Source organism: Fragaria vesca, linkage group LG6 (genome assembly GCF_000184155.1).
Source record: "Fragaria vesca subsp. vesca linkage group LG6, FraVesHawaii_1.0, whole genome shotgun sequence".
Lineage (NCBI taxonomy): Eukaryota > Viridiplantae > Streptophyta > Magnoliopsida > Rosales > Rosaceae > Fragaria > Fragaria vesca.
The window spans coordinates 1207679-1228214 of NC_020496.1; the positions used below are offsets into that span (position 1 = coordinate 1207679).

The window sequence follows — 20536 nt, forward strand, 5'->3', positions numbered from 1 at the left end:
GAGAGAGAGAGAGAGGCCTTCGGGTTTGGGAATTAGGATATTAGGAGGCTTGATATATTCAACTAATTGTTATCCATGAAAATTATACATCGCACCCGGGTGCGCCGCGCACCCGGGTGTATCCACCGTCCATTTTGACCCGCTAAAAAAATAAAATAAAATAAAATAAAATTAACGGTGGAGATGACGGATGCGCCGCGCACCCGGATGCGCCGAATAGGCTCTCTTGTTATCCATTAGAATTGGGTTTGTTTTATCTCATTTTGACTAAAATGTCCATTTTCCCCTTCTCTTATCATGAGTGGTAATTGTATGGCTTCATTGACGTAAGAAGATGTTGCAACGCCAAACGTTTACGGTCAAGGTGGTTTATGCACATGTTATATTTTTTTTATGGGCTGGTGTAACTCTTCTAGCAAATGAGAACTTAGGTTTTCCCTCCTCTTTATTTTTTTTTTTTCTCCCTTGTTATTTTTTTTAATTCGGCTAAACAACTCCAAATCACATCTGCCTTCTCTGCTTGAATTCATGTTGTTCTTGACCGTCGGTCCAATCACGTAAACCGGTGGAATACTAAGAACTTGTCGGTTTACGTGATTGGACTAGTGGTCAAGGACAACATGAATTCAAGCAGAGAAACCGGAAGCATATGTGGTTAGGTGACAAAGAACTCTTCCGTGCTCCGCCAACAAATCAAAACTCCCTGACTAGATGCCGTAGACCCCCAACAATGTACCTTTTATCAAAGTGGGAGAGAAGAAACGCTGCTAGGTCACAGAGAGGGAGTACATAATGTACAACAGTGTACCTTTTATTGAAAACGATTGCAATACCAAAAAACATGAAAGATGAAATTAGTACCCATATCTCATCCATTTTGTAACCAATCCTAGTCTCATCGATCAATGTAACATCATTACATGTTGATGTTGCAGTAGTCAACACTTGGTTTGTGCATAAACCATATACAATCATGGTCTTCTTTAAAGGTTCTCAAGGTGTACACCAGCATGTTTGCTAATGATGAACTTAAAAAGATATGAAACTCTGAAAAGAAAGGTATCCGAACATGACAGACAAAGTTTTATGCCAGACTACTACTACTACTAATCCGTAAAGCCTCCTCCGTGCAAATTAGACCCCCGTTGTGGTTGCTGTGTTGCTGGACCAGGTTGCACTTGTTGCTGCTGTAGCTTCGGCTGCTGTTGCTGTATCTGTTGAAGCTGAGGCTTCTGTTGTTAGATGTGGTTGCTGCTGTTGCATTTGTTGCTGACCAACTACTTGTGGCTTTAACACAACCATAGCCTGAACCAACAGTAGACTTAGCTTTAGTAAGAAATTAAGACAGTCCCAATGCCGAGCCACAACCTCGTTCTGGAGAACCTCCCCATTTAATATGGAACAAAATACAAATAAAAACTGCATTTTATGCATGGAACCTTCAGCATCCAAAGCAACTTTCACAGGCAAGAAGATTGCCTACAAAATCTTCCCGGAAATACAGGCTTACTGTTCACTTTGCAGGTTGCTTTTGATATTGAAGGTGCCTTACATCTATGTTGGGGATCTCTACGAGCTCAGGGCGGTGGCAGTTAAAACTTTACTTTGAAAAAGGAATCAAAATGCAGTCATAAACTGGCATAGGTACATAACAATCTTACCCATGGGAAAAGCATTCCAATCAAGTAGCAATCTTTCTGCGAAAGATATAGCACTAGTGTTTGAGACGGCAATTTGATGACAGCACACTGAAAAAGTGGAAACCAGCTTGAGGACAATTTGTATAAATAAAAAAATAAAAACAAACAAAATAAACCGTAGTTTCTTATTTTCATAGCAATAGACTAATCAAATAATATAGCATACATTGACTAGGTTTGACCTGAAGCTGCAAATGAATGAGCACCAGAACCCAAAAACCACTCCACTTCAAGGTGAGCATTATGCAGACAAAAATGCCACTAAATGACTCAAAGGGAATTGTTTTTATCACAGGATTTGAACATATAATTTAATGCAGTTTCATTTCCAAAACTAACTATTCTACAATACCAGATTATGCACCTAGTCATTCTAAGATGATCAATTTCATACATATATAATTATAGGCCAACATCATTATCGGACAACTGGAAAAGAAAAAAATGGAGGGATTAATTTGAAAATCCCCTTATTCACAGTAAAGAATGTGCTTACTTTATTCCATATTCACCAAAAGGGGGGAAAAAGCAGGTAAAAAAAGGAAAAGGTCCAAAATGTAATGAAAAGCTCAAAGGTTTCATGAAGGCTCATGTTGGAATATGTTCATTGGGGTAACAGAAAGAAACTATCAGAGAGAGAGAGAGAGAGAGAGAGATTACAAGCTTCTTTTCTTGCATCTGCAAAACAAATTCTTGCCCATCCATTACCCGAAATACTAGAATGTCGGCCAGTTGCGAATATTGCTGCTGCCTGAAATAATGTAATGACTCGGAATAATCAGGAAACTCAGAGACAAGACACCTCGACTGGATGATATACATATATATGATAAAGGGGGAAGGTTTTAACTAAATGAAAAATTACTTGTTAATCAGGGGTTCCAGAGGTGCGAACTTGACTATTTGCAATGTCGGTGGCCATTTTGCTGCAAGCCTGAGGAATGCGCAAGACATTTGTCATCCAAAATATAGCAAAGATGCCCTCAATAGGTTATTGACAGTTTGACACAGCACTTCCCCACAATTAAGGACATTCAATACAGGCCAGCATACTTTGTTGCATAGAACCAGGACTCTAACAGTGGAGGTTACTTAAAACACATTCACCATATCATCCAATTACTTTCTAAAAAAGGTGTCAAAAGTGAAGTCAAGTATAAACTCAGTAAACAACATATTATTTCAGCTGTGAAAAACTAGAACCTTGTTTCCTAAATGAAAAAATGTTAAAGACAGGGCAACTTTGAAAATTAAAGCATCGGTTATATGCCAGCCAGTGTATTTAGAAGAAAGTGGTAGAGAGCTCTGCAGACTTACGTCTCACGTGCTGAAACCCTTCTGTATCCCTGACAAAGAAAGAGAAAGCCTCTGTGAATATAATGACCAGCAGACGGTGATATTGTAAAGGATAAATGAGCTAATTACAACACTCCGTGTGGTCAGGTCCTGAAACAGACATCTCGGGTTTATTTGATACACTCCCTCATAGTTTACTAAAATGTTCTCCAATAGGCATAATTGACATATACAAGCTTCTTTGGAAATAGACTTGCAGATATATAAGTGCCCAAAAGCAATTAACCATGCCATAAGACATCTGGGTGTATCTGGAAATTTCCATATACAAGTTGAAAGTATGAACATACTAGTATTAGTATGTTCATAACTAGTATGTGAATATTTACCAGTAGTTATTAACCGCGGGAGGGTAGAGGTAGGGGCGAATTGACAGCCTTATAGCAAGTATAAAAGGTAAAGAAACAGAAGTTACTGTGAAAGGGAAATTCGTGAGGCAGATGGATACATACTTCCAATCTAGTAATAACCACAGGTTGTCCTTGTCTCCTCCCCGGTAAAGATAAATTTCCCTGCATGTGTTTGGATATCCAATAACAAGTGAGAATCACATACAATAGAGAGCCAACCTGGAAGTAAAGACTACTTAAAAACCTCCCCACTGTCGTGACATAAAAAACCACTAGGGCATACACTAGACTTACCTCCCAGACTTTTACATAACTGGATCTTGCAGATTGCAGAGCACTTGACGTCTGTTGGGACAACGGATTAAATACCGAACTATAGTTTGCACCAACCGACTGTATCCCAGATTGGGCTTGTTGAGAGATTCCAAGAGGAGGAATCATTGTACCAGTTCCAGAGGGACATGCTGAAACAAGTTTATTTTGAACCATTTGGGATCCTGAGTGATTTTGGTTTATGCCAGGAACAGATTGCCCAATACTAGCACCACCTTGGAGGTTACTCATTGGTTGTGACATCCCAGGATTAGAATTTCCTGTGGTAGTAGCTGACATTAATGGGCTATCCATAACAGATCCATTCGCTAAAAATTTGGAAAAGAAAACAAATGAAAAGGGGTTAGCCAAAGAATAAAAGCTGGATGAGCTAATCAAGCAAGCATAACTGCATAGATGCATCTATTTCCCTTTTGGCCAATCTGAAAACTTTCATTACATGTTCAAAAACAAAATTCTTTAAACAAAACAAAAATTAACTAAATGTGTAACATAAAAAAATGCTAAGGTAAAAAGGAACGAGCATATTGACTGCATATAGTACCAGATGGCCTAGAAGTCGGAGGTGGATCGGTCGAACTGCAACCGGGAAGACATTCATGTGGCTGTGTTACTGATGCAACAGGAGCTTTCGGCAAAGCTGGACGAGTTAAAGTAGCCCGCGCCTCAATAAAATTCTCTGAGATTAGAACGAGAAAGGGGGGGTTTTTCACATTATCAATTGGTGGATCTGCTGCCCGCGGGTTGCGCTTTCCCTGCATATGCAAAGTGGTCATTATCGTGCCCAGTTTCTAGCAAACTTCAAAAAATTTCAGTCCTGTAATATGTCATTAACAAAATAGATAGTGTTTAAATGAATATGATACCAAAAAAGGAACTATATTATTTGTTCGTCATATTTTGAGCTTTCACAGCCCAGCTGTAAAGCTAACCAGAGAACAATGGGAAATAAAGGAAGGTTCGTCAAGATTCTGACTTAGCAATATATACAGTAGGCAAAAGCTTACAATGAATGACAATAAATAAAAAGAGTTAAGCTATGATCATACCGCATTGTAAATAGCTCTGAGTTTAGGAAGCTGTTTTGGACAGATGACTGACAGAGAAACAAAGCACTGGACAGACAATTAAAGGAATTAAGGCCCATCAATGAAAAAGTTCCACCCTCATTGAGAAAAGGAACAGCCACATTAACATCAACGCTATAAACAAACTACCTGTGCAAATGATTTAGCAACAGCCTCAGCATCATACAGACAGCTTTCGGTTTGCACATCAGAAATTTCACTCTGCTCCACGTTTTGCATTTGTGGTCTATAGACTGGTGTGGGAAGGGGACATGGGTCACTAGCAGCAACAAGAATGCAATGCTTTTGAAAATCCACATTTTGTTGATTTTGGCTTCCATTTTGAATGGTAGAGAACATCTGAATTGTATCAGTAAGAACAGTAAATGTTAAGCACATTACAATGAGAATGCAATCATTTACGATCCTTAAACTTCAATTTAATTCTAAAAAATCAATAGATTACATCATATAGTACTTGTAATATAAAATTTAACTCATATGCATACATATGATACATTTTAGCCAACAGGGAAACAAACATTTTAATCTCTCATATGATGATATGATACATTTAATATATGCATACATATGCACGTGGGTGTGTGCATGTGTACATATCTCTTTAGTATAGATGGAAGCATCGCCAAGATACAGTATATTACTGTAGTTTTTACATATAGATAGTTTAATACAGACTAATGCATACCATTAGGGCTTCAGACAGCCCTTCTGCAATTGCAGCATGACTAAAACCACCACCATTGAAGGGAATAGCTGATAACCATCGTAAGAAAAGTTCAATGTCTCTTGTCCAACCACTCCGTTGTACCAAGCAACCTGCATACAGGATGTATGATTACATCGACATACTGAGCTAAATCGATTACAGTAAGGATGTGGAACTCTACAAGGACACTGAGCTAATACTGGTTGCACTTAAGACATTAAATTTTCTGTGCATCATAGACCACATAGCTATATGGTAAATTATAAATGTTACTGAATAAGCAAGTGATTGATTGATTTAATGCAGAGGTAACACAACACTGGCACTGCCCATTTGACTAGATGCATAAGAGGCAAGGCACGATATCTCTATTTGAATTTGTTTCGGCAGTTTGAATGATGTCAGTAATGCTAGCAGCATCTTAATTCTGCAGCATCTTAGGAAAATATAAATCAAGAAGTCATAATCGATTAACACTTCATAAAGTGAGTGAAAACTGAATACCAGATCCATGAGTGTTGAATGTGACCAGAGACATCTCAACGGTACAGGTGGAGGGCTTCTGCATTTCCAAAACCAAATAATGTGAGTACAAATACAGCTAGTCAGCTAGAACCAAACTTTTCGAGGGCTCTCTTAATGCTATCTTCCTGTTAATGTTTCTGGTTTATGACTCTGGTGACAACTGATAACTTGTTATTCACAGTGTATTATTTGAATCTAGTCAAAGAAGGGACAAGCACCTAAAAGTATCTAAATTGCATTTTATTAAGTAAATTATAAAGGAGTATCGCTTGACTTGAACCCCTACAGAGACAATGGATGTCACCTAAAAGCAATCTGCCACCATCTTCTGAAAAACTTGGAGCTCTGATGTAAGAGGCTGACTTCGCATCAACAGAAGAATATATTCCCTCACCCCAAAAATTAAATAAATAAATATAGTTTCTTCTTTTAATAGCATGACCAACTATAAGCTCTTAAAGAATGCCTTTAAATACAGATATGATATAGAAAAGAAATAGCAAGTCCAGTTCAGGATAAAAATGCCATAAAGGAGATTCAAGTAGATTAGTAGGGGAAAAAAAAAAAGACGCATACCGGACCACATCCACATAATTCGTTTCCGGGAAAGGACCTGCAGGCAAACATACATGAGAACTGGCAGATAGACATGGTAATATACAATCCAGTTCCCATCACTAGTTGTACAAACTCAAACTCGGTACGTTGTATAAATAAGCTAAGCCTATGTACAGTTGGTATAGAAATTGGGGATCAATAATCCCCGACTCAAAATTGCACCGAGTATCTAAACCCTAGAAACTCAAGATCAGCAAGCTTCCATCACTGTCAAAATTGAACCAAGACTAATACAATTCCAAGATCACACAGAGTGAGCATGTTCAAGTAGAATAGCGGAATTCCCAAAATCACCGAAACCCTAGCCATTACCAAAAAAAAAAAAAAAAAACGATAAGCTGATATAGTGTAAGATAATAACGACCTTATGATCTTCTCGACGTAATCGCAGAAGACGGTGGGCCAGTAAGGCTCCATGGCCATCGTGCCTTCAACGACCACGATCAACTGCTTCGCCGCCATCAGAAGACGAAACGCCGTTGTCTGCGGAGAAGGGGTTTTAAAGCGAGGAGAGAGGCTTGAATATCTTCTTCTGAAGAGCAGGGAAGCATTGCTTTTTGCCCTTTTTTATAATCCAAAAAATAAAAATAAATAAATAAAAAATCATTCTAAAAGGTTTCGTTTCTGACGTAGATGTGTGACGTCCATCGCGACACATTTGGAAAAAACAACGTGGAAACTGCTGCAAATGCATGCATGTCTCTAACAAAACGGGGGTTTTTGAAATTCACTGAATGTTCTACCTAAATTACTTTTATTGTATTTAAGATGAATGATTTGATACCTACCAATTTGTATATAGAGTGGCTTACATCATAGACGAATGATTCTGATGTCTACCAATCTGTTTTGATGTGTAAATATATGCATGTGAGATGCACAACCTACATATGTAATCTAATTGTAGCGCATGGCTTGAAGAGGTTGCAAAAGAGTGTTTTGGTCATTAGGAATGTTGTCAATAGTATGTTAGGTCTTCACCTAATCGACTTGACAGTTTTCAGAAAGTTGTGGCGAGTGAAAAACTTGGCAACACTGGTCTGGTTTGTCTTGATGTCCCAACAAGATGAAATTCAACATATCTAATGTTGGAGGCCATAAAGTACAAGAAAGCTTTTGTTAGAATAGAGGAAGATGAGGATCTGTTTTTTGTGAATTATTTCAAGGAACCGGAGGAGGAGTTTGATGAGGACGGCAATATCATTGTTCCTGCAAGTAACAAGAGGGTAGAGTCGGACCTCTTGGAAAATCATATTGGAAAATGGTTGAAGTGCTTATTGATCTGCTACAAGTATTTTGGGATATCACACTACGAGTTAGTGCAAGCTTGCATCCAACTGTCCATACAACATTTCGAGAATAACATCAATAGCCTATTTGACATTACCAATACAATTTATTTTCATACTGTCGTACAATAATTCATTTGTTGAAAAAGAGACAAAAATAATAGAAGAACAAAAAGAAAACCATTTTAAAAACTCATTTGTTGTATCTAAGTTGTTTATTTGATCAAAAAATAATGTCTAAAAAACGATTTCTAGAACAATGCTTTACTCAGGGGAGGCATAGACCATAGCATAAGCAGCCTACGTCAGAAGCTAGAAACACAAACTACGGAGTCGTTGTGTGACTTCTATCAGTTTTCAATGACACTTTAAAGGACTGAAAATCATAGAACAGTGCCCTCATTCTGATCTACAAAATAGGTCTGATCTGTTCTAGACTATCATTATCAGGAGCCCAGAACTCGAATGCTTCATCATTGTCTCAATTTTCAATAACATTGGACTTATAGCAAGGGAACTAAAAGTACAGTACCCAAGTACAACAAAACCTCAGAAGAACAGTCACCTTTGCATCCTTGTCTACGATATCTGTCTAATTCTCTCTATCCTAAACTGAACAAACAACGATACAAGACTAATAAAAAAATTCTGTACTTCTGTAGAGAATGTGGCATAAGCCACGCATGCACTTCAAAAGTTAACAACATGAAGCCAACTAAAGCAAGTCAAGTACAGAAACTTGTCATTGGTCATCCAAGCTTCTCCACTTTTTTCCCTGCACATAAACACATAAACATGTGATAATCAGAAGCTGTAAGAGGAGCTAAGATATAGAGTTGAACTCTAAAATTCTCAAAACTACAGCATAAAGCGCATGACCATGCTCATCTCTTGTGACGAATTAATTTTCATCGTCTTCACAGAAGAAGAAGATACCGGTTACATTTGTCTCAGAAAATGAAAAAGAGATGATGGTGTACACCAACCTTTTGGGTTTTTGCCTCGGCAGTATTGGCTGCCACAAATGCATTGAAATGCCTCAATAAGATGAACTTCTTCAAAATCAAGCCCATAATCCTGGAAAACAATTTCACAGATCATTTATCAACAAAGATATTCAACCTTTGCATAAGAAGGTTATCCAAACTGACTGATTCAAAATTGGGATCACAACCACTAGATATCGAAAAAATATCCAACAGTTTGCATAGCACCATTTAGCGCATCTAATAGTATAGGGAATAGGTAACTCAAGTAGTAGGTAATAAACAAGCTCACTCACCCAGGTCAACTCTTCAAAGGCATCCACTTTCCTGGTAGTAAAAAAGGCAACCTGCATACAATGAGCAGATAATAAGGGTTGCTTCTTCCCAAAATCACAATGTATAATCACAATCAAACAGAGAGACCATTCAAAATGTTTCATCATAAATGTAACTGAGCATGTCTGGGCATTTAGAAAGGAAGCAGCCAAATTCATACATGATAATAATGGCGATCAGGAGTCTCCACTTGAACTGGGATATCAACCAAGTTTCCATCAAAGCATCTGCAATTGTTGAGAGAATTAAACATAACGTCAGACATAGAAAGAGAGAGAAAAAACCATCGAAAGCCATATGAAATAATTAGGTCATTTCTGAAAACAAGTTAGGAAGCGAATGACAGTCTAGCCTTTCCCCCCAACTTAAAAGAACAATATTTTCAGGAGAAACAGAATCCGAATACACGGACATATTTTAAGTTAGATGATCTTTGTCAACATTAATGAATTTGAATTGCGCTTATTACAAAAAGGTGAGGAATACTGACAAACTTGATAGAACTTCTAAAATCAAAGTTCCAAACCACAGGCACCAAATGACTGGTGTGAAAATGGATTATTATGCAGATCTAATTCTGGGAAATATGATCTGCTTAACCAAAAACACAAGGTTAAGCAATGAACAAGCTCAGAAAGATAAGGAAATTCACATGGACTAGAAAATATTACCTATGATTGATAAACCTTGCAACATTTCCGTGAAGAGTCGCATCCAGACAGAGGGCATCCTCATCCTTCAAACCCTGTTCTGAGCCCCAGTCTCCATCCAGTGTGACTGGGTACGTGTGTCTGCCATTACCCTTGCTTTTCATATTCCGATAATATAACTCATTATTGGTCAGTATCTCCCCAACATATTCACAGACAAAGGATCCTTTCTCCAAGACCTCTAAAGTTCTAACTCCCCAGCCTTTTCCTTTAGTGTGGAACACCTGAAGTATATAATTTGTTAGGACACCTTATTATATCCATACAACAATAACTATGGCCAAAATAACATCAATGTTAACATTAATATAACTGAGGAAATTTTCTGTAGCCAAAATTTGATGCTTCAAGAAGAAACTACATGATCATTAGAGCGATAAACACAATCCAGCACACTCATCTAGAATGTCATCAAAAGAATGAAAATCTTGGCGGAACGATTTGCAATTTCAACTAGCTAGTTCTTTACAAATAACAAAGATAGGAACAGTTTTTAAGAGGTAAGAAGCAAGTTACAAGTATCTGTAGACTCATTCAGAATATGCTTTCAAAAATTAAAGTTGAGACAATATGAAGGCATCAAACCTCATTTCAGTCACGAAAAAAGAAAAAAAACTTCCATGCATTTCAAATGCCACTTAATTAGCCAGGTGAGACATCTAAGAGAGAGTTAATGTAAAACTGACCTGCAACTTGCATGCAATCCCCCTTTGTACTACTCTGTTTCCACATCGCATGTCACATCCACACTTTCTCCAGCACTCTTTAATAAACTTCCGGACCCAATGTCCTTTGCAACGTTCTGGCATGGCTTCATTCTTGTTCCTCTCAGAAGGGCAATCTTGACAGTAAATATACTCCTGCTTTTCGGTATCCATACGCTTACTTAGAAAATCATCTTTCAGCAGACCTTCTGGTGTGTACACAAACTCCCCACCAGTTTCATGAGCACATGCACACGGTAATGGCGGTGAAAGACAATCTCCCAAACAATCCAGGCAGCAATCCTCATCCGCAATGCGAGACATGGAAATATTCAGATGGGCATTTTCGTATATAATGTTTTGTGGGATGTAATTGAACCTTGGCAAGCTCTCACTTCCCACTTCATCTATCAAGGATATTGCCACCTTTTCAGTTGATTTGGTTATGTCTGATATATATTTGGGTGGCTTCTTATCCTCACGAGTGATGGGTCGTTGTATTCTAGCACCTCCATTCACTGATCCTGTAACACAAAGGTAATAGCTAAGGCTTATTCAATAGGATATGTAGTGCCAAAAGATATCATATATTTAGAGTCCCCTGTTGTCTTCATTATTCATGCATCCAAGTCTCTAACCAGCTTTTACACCCTAACAAATAGCCCAGCAAAAGATGCAGCCAAGAAACAGTAGGAAGGGAACTTTTTGCCCCTATTGTAAGGGAAACTAATATCATGCAGGGGAAAGATATAGATACCTGGACGTCTCACTGAGGTTCGCTCTGCAGAAAATGTAGCATCATCTGTGGATACCTTGTCCTTTGGCTTCTTGAAGTAGTTCATGTGATCACTACATGGGACTGCAGAAGCTGATGCCCTCTCACGATGTACTGATCCATCTCCAGAGGCCAAATGACAGGTAGGTCGGTCATTTCCATTGCCACTGGAATGTCTGAGGGATAGTTCAGAACTTGATCCACTTCCGGGAGATGCCTGATCTTCCTCATCAGCCAAATGACGTCTTTTACGCAGTTTTTGATCTATGTGCTCATCATCTCCCTGTTGAGAGGAAAGGTAAAACGTCAACCTTAACTGGTACAATTTCTCCTGTTTCTTCTACATGCTAGCTACACTAGTTACACCTCTACTTACATCTTCCGGGAATTAGTTATTTTCTAGTAATTTAAACTGGAGGTGTAGTTCTTGTCTAACATTGAAATACTAAGTGAAACATAGTCTTATAGTTCCTTCCCAACAGAGACATAAATGCCACACACACACACATAAGAATGTAAAGGAACTACCTTCCGGTTCGACTCAAAGTATGTCTCAACTACAATCTTGTAGTCGTCTGGTTCAATATCCTCCCATCTCCCCCCAACAGCTTGGAATAAGTTCCTGAGGACAGGTTTGATTTCTTCTTTACTAATTCCCCAGGCCTTTGCGGCTTTATAAGCATTGGCAAGGTGTTCTTTAGTCTCTCTACTGGGAGCCATTGCCAATCCAAAAGTTACTCAAACTGTCAAAATCTGCAAACCCACAACACAAGACCCATTTTATTAGGTTCATTTTGGTTCCAGAAAATGAAGCAAATTTGCACTCCACCATACTCACCATAACTAAAAGACACTTGCATGCAATGTTATTCCAATATCCATCAAAACAATAACAAAAAAAACCCAGAAAATGCAAGAGAAACAAACCCAGGCTTTCTCTTCCTCTGCCACAAGGATTTCCCACTAACCAAACAAGTAGGAACAATAGCAAATATCACAAGCACACAATGCACCATCTTCTCCGGTCTAATAAGAAATCATTTATCAAAGCTACTCAAAATATTAATTAAGCTAAAACTACACAGACTTCCACACACACACACACAGCTAAAAACCCAGAAAACAAAACCCAATATTAATAATACCTGTCTGTTTTCTTCCCAGAAAATGCAAGAAATATGGGGATCCCAAGTCATCACGTTTATTGCATTTCACAACAAACCCACTATTACATGCATCACAAATCCACCACCCATCAAAATTCTAACATCAAACTCCATCTGGGTACCCCAGAAAATGCAGGAGAAAACAGAACCCCAGCTCCTCTTCCTCCGCCACAACCCAAACAAGAACCAATCCAAAACCAAACCCCCACATTGTATAAGCCTTCAAAATCTTCACCAAGGCTAAAACCCCTCTCTGGTTCTCAGAAAAACCAAAAACCCATACCCAAAAACAACCCAAAAAGCCATCTTTCACCGTAACCAAGATGAAATACAGTATATAAACAGAGGTCCATTCAGATTGTACGGCAAAACCCCGAATAGTATTAGACTGTAAAAAATAAACACTAAAAAAAAACAAAAAGATTACAGTGAGCTACATGAGCTAAACCAATTCTTGATACTTTTTAGGTATCAAAATTCAAGCAAAATCTCAGCAACAAAATCAAGCAACACACAAGGATGAAGAATCACAAGATGTTTGTGATCAAAAGAGGTACCTTTTTGATTAAAAACACGTTTTTGATAGGGTTTTCAAACCGAAATATCACTACTTGTTGGTGAAGCTAAATAAAGGTTTATGAGAGTATGCTAGCAATTTTTCTTTTTACCATTTTATAGGCTATTGGAATTTGGCTTTATGCTGTGCTTGTCACGTGAGTGTCCACGTCAGCAAGAGCTTGTTTTCTCGGGAGCGGTGCCTGCGAGAAAAGACGAAGAAAAATGTGAAGAAGAGAGGGCGTTGAGAGTTGGTCTGGTCCAGTAAATTTAGTTTAGTTTTTGGGTAAAAAGCATTTACTTCTTGCCTTGTGGGTTGGATTTTATTCCAAAATTGTCGCACTTTCTTTTTATTCTTCAATTCTCTTTGGAGTAATTACTAAATCTCTAGTTCTCTACTATATATATAAAGCGAACGGTCTATAAATTACTAAATTGTGTTATGTCAATATTATCTCTATTAAGTTGCTTCAGATTATTAAGAACAAGAGTTACTATAGTAAATAACAAAATAAAATAAAATAAAGAGATAATTAGGGAGAGAAAAACGTGGGTAGTGGATAGAAATTAGAAAATGGGATTACAAGGATTAACTGTACTACATCAAACAGATAAAAATTAATTATTCCTTAGTTTTAGGTGACTTGATGAAAACATGCAAATTTGCACGGATAGAATGCTAGTATATCAGAAAAGAAAAAAGGTTAATTTTAAAATACAATTTCGTAAATTCTTTTACTTTTCGAAAAGAGGTATTGAGATACATGTATGATGTGTTTACTAACTTAGAAATAAAAAAGTCATGCGGAGACAACAGAAATAAAATAAGTCATGAATCGCAGACAACTAATGAAAAAATCTGTACAAGAATGATTGTACGAGAATGATTCATGAATTCATGTCCCCTTTTGGTTATCCAGCTAAGGGTTATTTAAGAATCGGTTCCTGATAATGAAACCGGACCTACAACCATTCTAATTCATTATAACTTAGAAACGGAAATTTCATGAATTAGAGACAGCTGGAATATAATAAGTCATGAAACGTAAATAGCGTACTAATGAAATGAAGAATGAAAGAATCTGTAAGAGAATAATTGTACGGGAATGATTCATGAACTCATGCCCCCCTTTGGTTATCCAGCTAAGGGTTATTCAAGAATCGATTATTGATAATGAGGTCGCACTTAGAACCATTATGATCCATTCATGTGTTAGTAAACACATGAATACTTTTACACGAAATAATTCTTGACTAGCACATGAATGTTTTTGCACGAAATAATTCATGTTCTTTTATGCGTTACTAAACACATGAATATGTTTACCTTACCTTGTAATTGATCAATTACTCTCATTTTAATTAAACAAATGAGAGTAAAATGAATGTGTTAATTAATTAATTACTCTCATTTATGAGTGTATATTACCCCCTGATACAGACACACACACGAAAAACGTCATGTAATGAGGTAAAGCTTGTACTAATTATATATGGTCGACATTACACTTTATTTTCAGCAACATACAAGAGGTACCATGTTGAATGCAACACTGTGGCAAAGGACGAAGACAATCAATTCTTCTTACAGAAGTAACAGAACTGAATCATATATTGAATCAAGTTCTTAACCGTCTGACGTCAAACATTCCGGTGACAGTAGAAATGAATGACCTATCTTCCAGTCATGTGGCCTCAGGAGACAGTCAGTACATATTGAGAAGGCAATCACTATCTGCATCTAGTCACAGTAATCCGAATTATGACTCCATGAAGCCGAAGGCTAAGGTACGCACAAATGCTGCTGGGGTGGTTCTGCAGAACCAAACCTCAATGAGACGTCCAGGTATTCAAATTACTTTCTCCTTGCTTCCTACTCTTTCATAATATATGACTGCCTCGTTGGGTTAAACAAGTTCTAGTTTGATACTTGGATGCATGAAAAAAAATGAAGGGGGCCTCTGAATTAATGTGATATATTTTCCCATGCATATGTATGCTATTGAAACTAGCCTGGATATGTAGTATTTTTGCGATACAAAACCATCAAAGGAGGAAGCTACGTACAAGGATCTCAGACAGATTGGAATGGTGCATCGTGCACACATCACTGGTGAGGACAATACATAAGCCATCCAAATATAGATCAGACGTAACAACAATCGACTGGAGAAGGGGCAATATCCTTGGAAGATAAAGTTGGAAATTTAAGAGCTTTGCCAAAGTTACATATGCATCCCTCAAAGCATAATATATCAAAATGTTATCCCATCCCACAGTTCTGGCTAGTAAGAGCGAGAGGTATGTTCATTCAAAGATGTCATTGCTATAGCTCGATGAACTTTGTTGCATGAAACTATCTATATCGTCGACGATCTTTCCCATTTCATAAGCAATATAATTACCATATATGATCACGTTGTAACAAAACAAAACAATCAAACTATCGATGATGGTATCATTTATTGAAAGTACATAATATATACATGATCACAAGTTACACCAATAAAAAGAAAAGGGCTCTATCCACTTTTTACATTTTTTGGTAGGAGAAGATGAGACGAGTTACATTTTCTTATCTTCCTTCTCATCCTCTCCATCTCATGATCCGAATGAACATTGTGAACAGTAAAAGTAAATTAATAAGTAAAAAGCAGAAAAAGAATTAGAATAACCAAGAGAGAGAGAGGAGGCTCTAACTCCCTAATATTTGACCAGTGTCACACCCCCTAATATTCCTCTAACTCTAAAGCACCAATCGATCTCCACCAAAGCGACTCGATCATGTTCAACCCCAAAGACAAAGTTGTGATGATATTAACATTTGATTCGCTAGCCTCCCGGAAGAAATATCCAAGGTGTGTTATCGTACGTATGAATCATCATCGTAAGTAAGTTCAGATGGGCTAAGATGAACTTTGCCACTACTCCTCTTCTTAGGCTTACCTTTGCCACCACAAGATATAGAAATCTCGCAACCTAATGCAAAGCAAGAGAACAAACTTGCGCGGTTCCGGCTCCTCCGCTTCGGCTTTGGGCGGATGATGCTCCTTTGCGACGATGGCATCAACTTCAGATTCTGACCCGAACTCTTGGTGTCGTACACTGGTGGCAGCTCGGTGCGCCACCTCTCGATCTTGGTCTTCAACCCTTCCACACTGTCTTCGTCCGCCCACTCATCCATCAACGAGCTCCCCGACTGATCTGTATTCGACGCCCCATGCGGCAAAGGGTAGATTCCCTTAGCAATGGCGGCCGCCACCACAGAAGGTGACGGCCCTACATCCGAGCATAAAGACCCGTTCACTATGGAGCTCCCATTTACCATGGAGCCATTGCCATTAGGGGGGTTGATGGTTTTGGTCCCATTCTTAGGGGTTCCACCTTTCTTTGGGGTCCCTCCTTTCTTAGGGGTTCCATCCCTCTTAGGGGTATCATCTTTCGTGGCATAACTAATCTCCGAACCATTCACAATAGAACTTCCAATGCAGATTGATCCCGGAGCTTTCTTATTGTAATTGTTATTACCTGCATTGCATATAGAGCTCGCCGGCTTGCTCTTTGAAAAGCCATAATCACTGGTGGTCCTTTCACTCTGCGATCGATACAAGGCGTGGAGTTTATCGTCCATTTTGGAGCCATTGTTGTTGGACGACTTTTTGTTGCTTTTAGCGTCCATGATATCCCGATATCCAACGGCGGAGGTACTTAGCTCGCTATAGAGCGGCATGCTACGCATGGTGTTGTCCAAGAGGCCCAAACCAACGTTGAGAATTCCCTGAGGCCGGCCGGACGGTCGCCGGAGCTGGATGGCCACGAACCGCATCTTGGAGTTGTTTTGAAGATTACTGACGACGATCGCGGCTGTGCCGACGAGAACATCCCGGAGCCAGGCGGAGGCATAGATCTCAATCATGATCTTGGAGGTGTCGTCTTTGAGGAAGTCCTCGCCGACGCGGAAGACGAACTTCTCGTTCCACGTAGGGTTTGTATGGCCGTTCTGGTCCACACGTGTGGTTAGCTTCCGCTTAGGATTAACCCACGCGACGGCGAACGTCCGCATGGATTTAGATGCCGCCGTGAGGTCCTGCGCCGAGATCAGGTTGATCTCAAGGAGCTGGAAAGACGACATATGCGGTGGCTTCGGCATGGCGGTGGCGGTGGCGGAGACGGATGAGTGGGAGTTATTAATTGCCGCAACAAGCACAACAATTAGAAACGAAAGCAATTGCTGCATGCAACTAATTGGGGTACATTTTGGTTGTAACGACAAGGAGCAATGATCATATGCTACTAGGGATTATTGATCTAGATTGAAAATATGAATACCTAAGGCGGTCACGACAACGACTACTATACGGTGGTAGATTACCGACGATAGTCGTGACCGGGCCGCCGGGAAACAGGTGCTGAGATGAAGAGAGGATGTGCGGCACTTGGAAATGGTTTGTGGACAGAGGCTTATATTGAAGCCGTGGTGTTAGGGAAGGTTGTTACACATCAAGTTTTTAGCACCGTTCATAACAAATTGGGTTGGCAAGGAAGGAAGAAGGGCCTATAGCTGGCTTGTAATGACTCTCAGCAGTCAGATCGATGTAAATTTGGTTGTTAAAAGAAAATTTACCTTGTAATGCGAATTAGGTCAACTCTCAACGAAATGGGTTGTTTCTTTTACTCTCTCAGTCAAATGAAAATCAATTTCACCTCATCGGTCATTAGGGAAAACAATAAATATATGCTATTTCAACTTTCGATTCTCTCTTCAACAGTCAAGAATCAACACGTTCACAGTAACTAATACAAGTAGTAATTATATTCACCATTACATTTTGTTTTAACCACATGAAGTTTATTAGGTTTTGTTTCCCGCCGTCTATCTCAAATTGGAGTTTCTAGATATTCAGTCAATTAGTAATCTAACTGTTTCTAACTGTTAGAAAAAAATCAACTTCTTATTATAATTGTTACTCGTTACCAATTTACTTAGGATAGATTTCATGCATGCAGTTTTTATATAATTAAGCACCTACATAGCTCCGAAGTATACTATTGCAAACATGCAACTCCCTCACGCGAACATAAAAAAAACATGCAACTCCCTCACGCGAACATAAATTGTAAAAAAACAAACCAAAGGAAAACTCCATATATACACTTATTTAAGGGTCAAGCTTGTTTTGATCAAATTTGGTTCATTATGCTAGTTCAGGCAATCAAATTTTTTTGAACGATTATAGTTTATAAGTTATAACCATATATACTATATATGATGCATGTTCCAAACACTTTTTCTTTTGGTTCAACAATATGGAAAAAGAAAAATCGTTCGACCACCTTGCACTACTCTCGTAATTCAATAAGTTGCAATCAAGGAAAAAGATCTTCCAATTACAAAAGAATAGCGACACAATGACACACGCAAGAAAATCACATTTCACGTAACTTGTGCAGCCAAACTTACATAATTCAACATGGTAATACCTAAATTCCTAACCATAAGGCATGCATCTTCAATTTCTCCTTGTTTTAGTAACTTTTTGAGTCTGATTCAAAGCAGTTGCAGCGCCTTGCTTCAAGCTAGGTTTGATAAGTATATAACTTTGCGCACGCTTTGTTGGGTAATAAACTTTATACAAACTAGTTTCTTCCAAGTTAGATACAGTTGGGTAGGAAAAATTACCACAAGCATTGACAAATAATATAAAGACTAAGCGGAAAAGGCACTTATGTTGTTTAACTTTGCCTCAACTTATTATATCATGCATCGTCCTTCAGACCCCAACAAGATAAAACCCAAATGGATTCAACCTCTGCGGTGTTTCTCTGCTTCGTAGCCCTATTTCTCTCGTCTGTGATATCAATCTCCGATCACAGTTCATTAGTCTACAAAAACTGCGCAAACCAAACATTCACCACCACAGCTCCGACTAATCCTCACACACAAACCCTAACATCTCTTTTCCAAGAACTCACCGCCCACTCAAACCGGTCCAAGTTCTTCAAACACACCGAATCATCAACAGACGACGATAAGATCTCCGGCGTCTACCAATGCCGCGAAGACATCACTAACCAAGAGTGCCACAGCTGCGTGAGCACGATTCCGGTTATGTCCAACACCGTGTGTAGAGAATCCGTGGCTGCTAGGGTTCAGCTCCGCGGGTGCTACATGCACTACAAGCTCGAGGGAATTGATCATCTGGACTACTCCAGCAAGGAGAGGTTGCTGCACAAGAGCTGCGGCCAGGGCGGTGGATCCATCAATGGGGGTTTGGGCGGGTTCGAGGAGATGAGGAGAGCAGCGTTTGGTGTTTTGGAGAGTGGTGTGGTGAGTGGTGAAGGGTTTTGCAAGACGAGGTATGAGTTAGTTGACGTGATGGCTCAGTGTGAAGGAGGGTTGGGGGGTTGTGAATGTGGGGAGTGTGTGAGTGGTGCAGTGCAGATTGCCGAGGAAGAGTGTGGTGGGTCGGTTTCCGGTGAGATTTATTTGGCGGAGTGCTTCTTGAGCTTCGCTTATCATCCGGATGATGAGTCACACCCAGGTAAATTACCCACATCCAAAAGCGATGAGGTGACACATTTCTGAGTATATGGGTGTAGATGTAGTCCAATATGATGAATTAAAGGATTTAAAATGTGATTAGCATCATCGTATGGAGCTACTTAACCATGTTAATTTTAGAGCACATTACGTACGTACTTTAAAATGTGATAAAATATATACTAATTAACGTAAGAAGTGATTTTTTCACTCCTCTATAGATTAATTCATCGATGACTTGTTAGCTTGATTTCTTTTATTATTATGTTCATGACTTCATGGTTATTTCTTTAATTAACTTCATGTTATAGATTGATCGAGGTTGCTAAATTGAGGTATCTTTATTCTTTGCATGCAGAGGAAGACCGGAGAGACAGGAAAGGTAGTAACGGGAAGACGTTAGCAATTGTTGTGGGAGGGGCAGCAGCTTTGTTTTTTGGGTTCATCTTTTTGTTGTTCCTCAAATCTTGGGGCAAGAAAGATGAATATTAACATATGATCAAATTTGTAACGTGTACGTACAATACATACAAGTTTCACTGTAGTACGTTTTCAGCTTTGACTTCTGCTTGCTAGCAATATTTTTATTTTTTTTATGAGAAGAAACAAATTACAAAGACTAACTCTTAAAATTAACAACTTAAGTTAAAGAAAATAAATCGAAAGCATGATTACAGTGACGTAGCTATAAATCTCAACTAGAAGGGTCATGATTTATACATATAACAATAAGTAAATTACAATTTGGGGTTTGATGATCTTGATCAATATGAAGTCATGACTTGTTTTACTGTT

The 20536-nt window shown here is 38.7% G+C and overlaps 3 protein-coding genes and 1 pseudogene across 4 annotated transcripts; 1 reads left to right on the top strand and 3 right to left on the bottom strand.

The window, feature by feature from the left end:
- Nucleotides 1-879: 879 nt before the first annotated feature.
- On the bottom strand, nt 880-7214 carry LOC101296016 (annotated as a pseudogene). The gene is made up of 14 exons (XR_184844.1): nt 7044-7214; nt 6638-6674; nt 6041-6098; nt 5516-5646; nt 4957-5166; nt 4789-4854; nt 4284-4494; nt 3701-4047; nt 3509-3568; nt 3018-3046; nt 2566-2634; nt 2361-2451; nt 1662-1748; nt 880-1305 (listed from the first exon to the last, which is right to left on the bottom strand). The product of XR_184844.1 is annotated as a mediator of RNA polymerase II transcription subunit 25-like (transcript).
- A 1503-nt stretch (nt 7215-8717) lies between these two features.
- LOC101296023 (histone-lysine N-methyltransferase SUVR4-like) lies at nt 8718-12199 on the bottom strand. The gene is made up of 8 exons (XM_004304731.1): nt 12008-12199; nt 11462-11762; nt 10687-11228; nt 9962-10224; nt 9451-9517; nt 9251-9301; nt 8955-9045; nt 8718-8743 (listed from the first exon to the last, which is right to left on the bottom strand). Exons 1-8 carry the CDS (start codon nt 12197-12199, stop codon nt 8718-8720), a joined length of 1533 nt encoding a protein of 510 aa, XP_004304779.1.
- Nucleotides 12200-16063: 3864 nt separating this feature from the next.
- On the bottom strand, nt 16064-17437 carry LOC101296310. The gene has a single exon (XM_004304732.1). It carries the CDS (start codon nt 17435-17437, stop codon nt 16064-16066), a length of 1374 nt encoding a protein of 457 aa, XP_004304780.1.
- Nucleotides 17438-18997: 1560 nt separating this feature from the next.
- Nucleotides 18998-20233, top strand: LOC101296592 (cysteine-rich repeat secretory protein 3-like). Its single transcript, XM_004304733.1, has 2 exons — nt 18998-19742; nt 20100-20233. Exons 1-2 carry the CDS (start codon nt 18998-19000, stop codon nt 20231-20233), a joined length of 879 nt encoding a protein of 292 aa, XP_004304781.1.
- Nucleotides 20234-20536: the final 303 nt, after the last annotated feature.

What these genes read in the sequence shown, in the direction of transcription:
- LOC101296592 (XM_004304733.1), top strand. Translation starts at nt 18,998, where the DNA reads ATGGATTCAACCTCTGCGGTGTTTCTCTGCTTCGTAGCCCTATTTCTC. An exon ending in GGATGATGAGTCACACCCAG is followed by an intron (nt 19,743 to 20,099) that starts GTAAATTACCCA and finishes CTTTGCATGCAG; the next exon opens with AGGAAGACCGGAGAGACAGG.
- LOC101296310 (XM_004304732.1), bottom strand. Translation starts at nt 17,437, where the DNA reads ATGCAGCAATTGCTTTCGTTTCTAATTGTTGTGCTTGTTGCGGCAATT.
- LOC101296023 (XM_004304731.1), bottom strand. Translation starts at nt 12,199, where the DNA reads ATGGCTCCCAGTAGAGAGACTAAAGAACACCTTGCCAATGCTTATAAA. An exon ending in GGATTGCATGCAAGTTGCAG is followed by an intron (nt 10,225 to 10,686) that starts GTCAGTTTTACA and finishes TATATACTTCAG; the next exon opens with GTGTTCCACACTAAAGGAAA. An exon ending in CCGAGGCAAAAACCCAAAAG is followed by an intron (nt 8,744 to 8,954) that starts GTTGGTGTACAC and finishes GTTTATGTGCAG; the next exon opens with GGAAAAAAGTGGAGAAGCTT.